General features: G+C 43.6%; 1 protein-coding gene across 1 annotated transcript in view; it reads left to right on the top strand.

The window, feature by feature from the left end:
* The first annotated feature begins 17 nt into the window (after positions 1-17).
* exo1 (exonuclease 1) overlaps positions 18-9058 on the top strand; it is a 30252-nt gene continuing 21211 nt past the window's right edge. The window contains exons 1-4 of the mRNA XM_085977371.1: positions 18-146; positions 5983-6158; positions 6856-6975; positions 7430-7553. Coding sequence (XP_085833497.1) covers positions 5998-6158; positions 6856-6975; positions 7430-7553 — 405 coding nt within the window. The 5' untranslated portion in view covers positions 18-146; positions 5983-5997. The remainder of the gene's footprint in view (positions 147-5982; positions 6159-6855; positions 6976-7429; positions 7554-9058) is intronic.

Here is a 9058-nt window from a genome sequence, read left to right as displayed (position 1 = left end):
CCACCTCAAAAAAACAAAACGCTCTCTGATTGGATCTTGGGGGCTGACCAACCGGAACGCGCGTTAATCACCTCGGAGTTCAAAATTTTGGCGCTGAACGCTGAGGAGATTTTTTTTTCTCTCTCACACAATGCATTGTCGCTGAGGTGAGTTTTATCCCCAAATCGGCGTCAATATCGGACACCGAGAAGGAAATGATAACGAAATCCATATTTAAATAAAAGTTAAAGGAAATAACACGGTTGTCGGTAGTTTAAATACTCGCCATCGGTCCGTCTCGCTTTAGATCCGGGGGAGCCGCTGTCGCCGCCTCTTGGTTTTGACCATGGTGGGGGGGGGTTTCGCTCGGAGATATTCCCGTTTAATCTCTGCAACATTACGTGAGTCGTCGTCGTCACGGTTGCAAGTTGGTGTGGTTTTTAAATATTAATCGATCATCATAACGTGACTCCAGGTTCCTTAGGCTCAGTTCGGTGGGATGCCCAGATTGATCCGGGCACTGATCTGAATGAACCCAGAGGAGCGGTGTGGTCTGTGGTCCGGCCGCCTACCTTCTGTTCCATTCAGTTCCGGCTCAGTTATTTATGGTCAGATTGGTCGTCTTGCACCTTTTTTTGTGGTATATTATTCCTCGTTGCAATTCCTCCTGTAAAGATTCTTCGTGAGTCCATTAGACAGACTAGATGCAGGAAGGATGTTCCCGATGGCGGGGGAGTCCAGAACCAGGGGTCATAGTCTAAGGATAAGGGGTAAGCCATTTAGGACAGCGATGAGGAGGAATTTCTTCTCCCAGAGACTGGTGAACCTGTGGAATTCTCTACCATAGAAGGCAGTTGAGACCAATTCATTAAGTATATTCAAGAAGGAGTTGGATATATTTTTTAAGGCTAAAGGGATATGGGGAGAAGGCAGAGACAGGTTTCTGAATTTGGATGATCAGCCATGATCTCATTGAATGGTGGAGCAGGCTCGAGGGGCTCCTGTCTTCTATGTTTTATTGTGTAAGTACTCGAAAGAACTGTGTGCCAGTAAAGTCATATCTAAATAATGAATAATGCAAAAATTGCATGTAGGACAATCGGTGCATTGCTGCTGTACAACGTCAGTGGACATAAAATAACGTAATGGTTAATGATTGGTTTGAATTGTAGTGAATATTTTATAAACCGCTGTAAAGCAAGATGGTGGTGTTTACTGTATGCAATCAATTAAGCGCCAGGAATGAGGGACTTCAGTCACGTGGATAGTCGAGAGAAGCTAGGGTTGTTGTTCTTAGATCGGCGAAGGTTGAGAGGAGATTTGATGGTGGTGTTCAAAATCATGAGGGGTCTAGACAGAGTAGATAGAGAGAAACTGTTCCTATTGACGGAAAGGTCGAGAACCAGAGGAGACAGATTTAAGGTGATTGGCAGAAGAACCAAAGGCAATATGAGGAAAAACGTTTTTACGCAGCGAGTGATTAGTGAATGTGCAGGTGCAACAAGCCATTAGGAAGGCAAATGGTATGCTGCCCTTCATTACAAGAGGATTTGAGTACAGGAGTAAAGAAGTCTTACTCTAATTATATAGGGCCTTGGTGAGACCACACCTGGAGTATTATGTACAATTTTGGTCTCCTTACCTAAGGAAGGATATACTTGTCATAGAGGGAGTGCAATGAAGGTACACGAGATTGATTCCTGGGATGGCGGGACTGTCGTATGAGAAGAGATTGAGTAAACTAGGCCCATATTCTCTTGAATTCAGAAGAATGAGAGGGGATCTCGTTGAAGCATACAAAATTATTACAGGGCTTGATAGGATGGATGCTGGGAGAATGTTTCCCTTGGCTGGGGAGTCTAGAACCAGGGGCCACAGCCTCAGGATAAACGGTAGGCCATTCAGGACTGAGATGTGAGGAAATTTCTTCACACAGAGGGTGGTGAATCTTTGGAATTCTCTACCCCAGAGGGCTGTGGAGGCTCAGTCATTGGGTATATTCAAAACAGAAGTCAATAGATTTCTGACTAGTAAGGGCATCAAGGGACATGGCGATAGGGCCAGTGAATGGAGTTGAGGCAGAAGATCAGCCATGATCTCATTGAATGGCAGAGCAGGCTCGAAGGGCCGAATGGCCTACTCCTGCTCCTATTTCTTATGTTCTCATCTGGAATGCACTGCCTGAAAGGGTGGTGGAGGCAGATTCAATCGTGGCTTTCAAAAGGGAATTAGATAAGTACCTGAAGGAAAACAATTTGCAGGGCTACAGTGAAAGGGTTGGGACTAGCTGATGTCTTGCAGAGAGTCGGCACGGGCTTGACGGACCGAATGGCCTCCTACTACGCTGTAACGATTCTAAGATTCTAAGCAGGTATGGGAGGGGTAATGTAAACTTTAATATGAAGCTTATGGTGAGGAACACTTCGAATTTGATGGGGTAGCAAGTAATTGCATTAGGTACTGGTGAAATGAGAATTGTAAACTCTAGGAATAGTAGAAATAGCCCAATAGAGGATATGTTTACTGCAGCTGAGGCGAAATTTAGATTAGTTTTGAGACTGCCAATGAACTGTGACAGTGGTAATTTGAGGTGGTGGTGAGTTAAGAATATCATAGAATTACATAGAATCTACAGCATGGAAACAGGTCATTTGGCCCAATTTGTCTGCCAGTGTTTATACTCCACAGGAGGCCGCTCCCACTCTGATTACCGTACCTCATCCTGCTCCGTATCCTTCTATTCTCTTCTCCCTCACGTATGCATCAAGCCTCTCCTTAAATGTGTCAGTGCTCTCTGCTTCAACCAATCCATGTGGCAGCGAGTTCCGTATTGTCACCACTTTCTGTGTTAAAAAAAATCCTTCTAAATTCTTTATTTGATCTGTTAGTGGCTATCTTATTTTTATGCCCCCTTGTTCTGGTCTCACCCACAACTGAAAACAGTTTCTCTACGTCCACCCTATCGAACCCCTTTGATTTTCAGAAGCTCTATCAGGACGACTCTTGGTCTCTTTTCCAGAGAAAAGAGCCCCAGCCTGCTCATTCTTTCCTGATAGTCACATCCTCTCAATTCTGATAGCATCCTTATAAATAGTTTCTGTACCTTCTCCAGTGCTTCAGTAGCCTTTGTGCAGTGTTGAGACCAGATCTGCACACAATAATCCATGTAGTCTAAACCAGGTTCTATATAAAGTGAACGTTATCTCTCTGCTTTTTTATTCTGTTCCTCTGGAAATGAGCCCCAGTACTTTGTTTTCACTCGTTATAGCCTTTTCAACTTCTGTTACAATTTTTAACGATTTATGTATCTATATTCCCAGATCCCTTTGCATTTCTCACCTACCAAGGAATAAGTGGCCTTATTATTCCTTCTATCAAAATAAACCACTGCTGCTATATTGAATTTAATTTGCCATTTATCTGCCCACTCTGCAAGCCTGTTTGTCTTCCTGTATTTTGGTGCAGTTATTAGCTGTACCCCAAATTTGGTATCACCTACAAAATTCAAGATTATACCTCCAATTTATATCCAGATCATTTATCGATATGGTGAACAACAGTGGTCCCAGCACAGATCCCCATGGGACACCACTTCCCACTTTCTGCCAGTCAAAGTAATTTCCCTTAACTTGTACCCTCGGTTTTCTGTTTTGTAGCATCTTTCAATCCATTCTGCTGCTTGGGCTCCACACCCTTTTAACCTTTGTCATGAGTCTCTTCTGTGGCACCTTGCATGACCATCTGAAAGTATGTGCATACCACATACACTGCATTGCCCGTGTCTACTCTTTCTGTTACTTTTTCAAGGAATTCAATAAGGTTGGCAAAACTCAACCTTCCTTTTTGAAATTCATACTGATTTTTTTTATTATATTCACCATCTCTAGATATTTTGTTTAATTTTTTAGCAAAGGTTCTAGTATTTTTCCACTCGAGCCTCCTCCCGTCTTTCCTCATCTAAATCTATCAGCGTAACCCTCTCTTCCCTTCTCCCTCATATGCTTGTCCAGCCTCCCCTTAAATGCTTCTATACTATTCGCTTCAACCACTCCCTGTGGTAGCGAGTTCTACATTCTCACCACTCTCTGGGTAAAGAAATTTCTTCTGAATTCCCTATTTGATTTCTTGGTGACTATCTTGTATTGATGGCCTCTAGTTTTGCTCTTCCCCACAAATGGAAACACTCTGGGCTAGATTTTTGTGGAGCCGTCAGGCGGGGTTTCAGGCGTGTGTGGGGGGGGATATCCCGAATTTGGGGGTCCCGACACCATCCCGCCCAAAACCCCGCCCCCACGTAAGTTTCAGGGGCGGCGGGTACCCGCCCCGCACTGGGACCCGCCGAAACCAGGCGGGAAGGGATTAGTGCCAATTAACTGCCTGTTAACAGGCAGTTTTTAGCCTAATCCCTATTTTGAGGGGTTTCGTGTGGGTTTCCCGACGGCTCCAAACCACGCCAGGTTAGAGCAGGCGGGCCGTCGGGTTGACGGAGTTGGAGGGGTCGCGATGTCAGTGCTCAGGTGAGTGATGGGTGCATGAGTGTAAAGGTAAGTGTGTTTGGTGTGTCTAAAGTGTGTAAAGAACTTTTACTCACCTGTACTTACCTTCACAGCCTTTCTTCCTGTAGCTGTCGGGAGCACATCACTCAGCCGGCACTGAAAGCTGAATGGCTGCGATCTGTCAAAAGTGACAGCCTTCAGCTTTGAGTGCCGGTGAGAATTCTAACTGAGTCTGTGCAGAAGGACTCATGTTAGAACTCAGAGTGTCAGTGTTTCACAGCTTCAAACAGCTGTGAGACACTGATATTTCATCTGTCAGAAATCTTGACGGATGAAATTGCAGTCTGTGACGTCACCTGTTGCCGGGTGGCCCTTAATTGGACTGCTGAGCCCGCTGGGCGGGCTCAACAAGGTCAATCAAGGGAAAATCGTGCGGATTGGCTGGACATCGAAGTAGGCGGGTCAAAAACCTGAAAGGGGAAGTCCCGCCTTCTTCCCGACAGGTTCGGGAAAATCTACCCCTCTGTGTCTACTCTATCAAAACCTTTCATAATTTTAAAGATCTCTATTAGGTTACCCCTTAGCCTTCTCTTTTCAAGAGAAAAGAGACCCAGCCTGTTCATCCTTTCCTGATAGGTATAGTCTTGCAGTTCTGGTATCATCCTTGTAAATCATTTTTGCAACCTCTCCAGTGTCTCGATATCCTTTTTATAATATAATGATGACCAGAAATGTGCGCAGGACTCCAAATATGATCTAACCAAGGTTTGGTACAAGTTTAGTACAATTTCTCTACTTTTCAATTCTATCCCTCTAGAAATAAACCCGAGTGTTTGGTTTGCTTTTGTTATGGCCTTATTGACCTGCATTGCAACTTTTAGTGATTTGTGTATTTGTGCTCCCAGGTCCCTTTAGTCCTCTACCCCATTTAGATTCTTCTTTTTCAAGTAATATGTGACCTCCTTATTTTTCTTACCAAAGTGTACTACCTGCCACTTGCCTATATTGAAATTAATTTGCCAATTATTTGCCCATTCTGCGAGTTTATTAATGTCATCTTGTAATTTGTTGCAGTCCTCCTTGGTGTTGACTATCTCCCTCCCCCCCCCACCCCTCCACTAAATTTGGTGTCGCCTGCAAATTTAGAAATTGTGTTTTAGATTCCAAAGTCTAAATCATTGATATAAATTGTGAACAACAGTGGTTTCAGCACTAATCCTCGTGGTGGTAGTGAGAGTGGGCTTTTTCGAATGTTAATTAGAACAGGTTCTAGTCTGCGACTGTGTTTTGGCGTCTAAGTGCTTTACCATCAGAGCAAGCTGTTTGTGCTGCAGCCACCTTCAGCACTTGTATAAAGTCTTCAATAACTTCACTCGGTTCTAATGTATTTTAAAATATTGATGAGGACTTTTGATTGGACTTGGTCATAATCATTTTTAACTTTTACTGCTGTCCAAACTACAGCCCCATTTTTGGAATACTTATGAAAACCTTTGCTTTTCAACAGGAGTAAAAGCAGACCATGGGGATTCAAGGGTTGCTGCAGTTTGTTAAGGAAGCATCAGAACAAATCCATATCAAGAAGTACAAAGGACAAACCGTAGCAGTGGATATGTACTGCTGGCTTCACAAAGGAGCTTTTGCATGTGCTGATAAATTAGCAAAAGGGGAACCGACTGATCAGTAAGTCGTTTTTGCCTTACTTGCACTTGGTGTGTGTCATTGTGTTTACTCAGTATGTACTAGTAAAATCAAAAATTAAATTTGCATGTGCACGGTGTTTTTTATTATGTATAATAAGAAGTCTTGTTGGTTAGATCATAATAGCATCCAGAACCATGTGGCGAAAAATAATTCTAGAATTTGTCCACATTCAAATGTATAAGATTTTTAATTTGAGAAATTTTCAAATAATTTCTCTTTGCTGTGCTGATCACTCACGGCTACAAGGGGACGAAACAGCAATTTCAGGATTAATGGGAGGGGGCGATATGGAATTCATAAAAAATCAATTAAGCAAACTACTTCATTTTTTAATAATATTAAATATGGTTGAAAGGTGTGAGAGTTTGAGTGCAATACGTTCAAGCAGTCTCATTCCAGTTCCTAGTGAGTCTGCAGCACAAAACTGCCCACACTTCAGCACAAAACTGGCGATTTCACTCACAGAAGCAATAAGAATAGTTGATTTGGGTATTCTTGAGCATGTTCCTGTGCTATTCGTGACCCTGGAATGCTTTATGTTGATAGCAGGTGTAAGAATTTATAAGATCCTATTTCATTTCCAGCCTTTGTGTTTTTTTTTTAAAAAGGAAAGAATTATTTTATATTTGTGAGTCATTTTAATATTAAATATTTTCAAATGTGTTTTTTGTTTCAGATATGTTAGTTATTGTCTGAAATTTGTTGAAATGTTAGACTCATTTGGTGTCAAGCCAGTCTTGGTTTTTGATGGATGCACTTTACCTTCTAAAAAAGAGGTTGAAAAAGCTCGAAGATTGTAAGTAGTAAATTTACTAAATCTACTGTGAATCTGAAGATTCATGTAGTTACAGAGATTTGCTTTTTATGTGTTTCAGTAGTGATGACTTGGAGAAAGTCGAGTGCTGGGGGGTTTCACTTCATACTATTTTATTAGGCTGTAAAGAGTCGCATAAGAAATATAAACCTAGGTGGCTGATTCATTTCTACAAATGCTATTTTTATTAAAATGTTTATATGCATTGTGGTCGAATTGATGTTCTGTGTATAAACGATTTTTAACATCCCCAAGGACTAGACTTTTAAGCATTAAATCTAGTTTAAAGTTTTAGTTCTAGGCATGCAATATAAAGTGGGTTTCTTTTTCTCATCTTCTGTTATGTACTAATGTCCTAATTTGTGTCATTTATCTGCACAGCTGTTCATGCATGTGGTTTTCAAACATTATGCTTGGGTGGTTTTCTGCTTTACAGACGTAGGCAAACAAACTTGCAGAAAGGGAAGCAACTTCTTCGTGAAGGGAAGACAGCAGAAGCCAGAGAGTGTTTTACTCGTTGTGTCAACATAACACCTGCAATGGCTCATCAAGTCATAAAAGCAAGTGGTTTCAGGTTTTCTTTTCACTTCTGTAACTTGTGCATTGATCTCTGTATTTGTAGATTCAGAATTTTTTTTAATGTTTAGGTGATTTTTTTCAGGCCATATTTTGGACCTTTCAAAAATGTTTTTTTTAAATTCGTTTTTATGGGATGTGGGCGTCGCTGGCAAGGCCAGCATTTATTGCCCATCTCTGATTGCCCTTGAGAAGGTGGTGGTGAGCCGCCGCCTTGAACAGCTGCAGTCCGTGTGGTGAAGGTACTCCCACAGTGCTGTTAGGGAGGGAGTTCCAGGATTTTGACCCAGCGACGATGAAGGAACAGCGATATACTTCTAAGTCAGGATGGTGTGTGACTTGGAGGGGAACTTGGAGGTGGTGGTGTTCCCATGCGCCTGCTGCCCTTGTCCTTCTAGGTCGCGGGTTTGGGAGGTGCTGCCAAAGAAGTCTTGGTGAGTTGCTGCAGTGCATCTTGTAGATGGTACACACTGCAGCCACAGTGCGCCAGTGGTGGAGGGAGTGAATGTTTAAGGTGGTGGATGGGGTGCCACTCAAGCGGGCTGCTTTGTCCTGGATGGTGTCGAGCTTCTTGAGTGTTGTTGGAGTTGCACTCATCCAGGCAAGTGGAGAGTATTCCATCACACTCCTTACTTATGCCTTGTAGATGATGGAAAGGCTTTGGGGAGTCAGGAGGTGAGACACTCGCCACAGAATACCTAGCCTCTGACCAGCCCTTGTTGCCACAGTAGATGTTGTGTACACGCCAGCAGTTGTCATTACATCGAATTTACAGCACAGAAACAGGCCATTCAGCCCAATTGGTCCATGCTGGTGTTTATGCTCCATACGAGCCTCCTCCCATCTTACTTCATCTAATCCTATCAGCATATCCTTCTATTCCTTTCTCCCTCATGTACATATCTAGCTTTCCGCTAAAGGCATCTGTGCTATTCACCTCTGATGCGCCTCGAGTGGTTGACCAGTCCAGAATACAGAGGGACTGTGGAGCAGTCACCTTTATACCTGGACTCGTGGGAGGAGTCAGCCGAGGCATGTACAGACATGTACACAGTGGAATACAAACACCCACACAGGCAGGTATAACAGTGGTTTACCACATTCACCCCTTGTTTAAAAATGAGTCCGGCGGGGTGAAGTGTATTAAAAGTTTGTGTATTGGAGTCTCTCCGGAGGTCTTGTCTGCCGCTGTGATCGACGTGGCGACGGCAGGGGTAGTGAAGCTTCCGGCGTCGAGTCCCGCGTAGGCTGGGGCACTGGTGTGTAGTCCTCGTGGGTGTCGAGCGGGTCGCGGGGCCCTGGAGGGTTCGTGAAAAGAAGGCCACGGGTCTCCCCGCCTGATTAAGGGTAGCGGCCAGGGCAAAGTCGGACGCGTCGCTTTCCACCTGGAAGGGGATGGATTCGTCCACTACGTGCATGGTGGCTTTGGCAATGTCTTCCTTGATACGGTGGAAGGCTAAGCGGGCCTCTGCCGTCAAGGGAAAAGAGG

This window comes from Somniosus microcephalus, chromosome 3 (assembly GCF_052327205.1).
Source record: "Somniosus microcephalus isolate GS21.2 chromosome 3, FLI_Smic_1.0, whole genome shotgun sequence".
Taxonomy (NCBI): domain Eukaryota; kingdom Metazoa; phylum Chordata; class Chondrichthyes; order Squaliformes; family Somniosidae; genus Somniosus; species Somniosus microcephalus.
The sequence above is the reverse complement of the archived record's forward strand: the minus strand, read 5'-3'. Positions and strand labels throughout refer to the sequence as shown.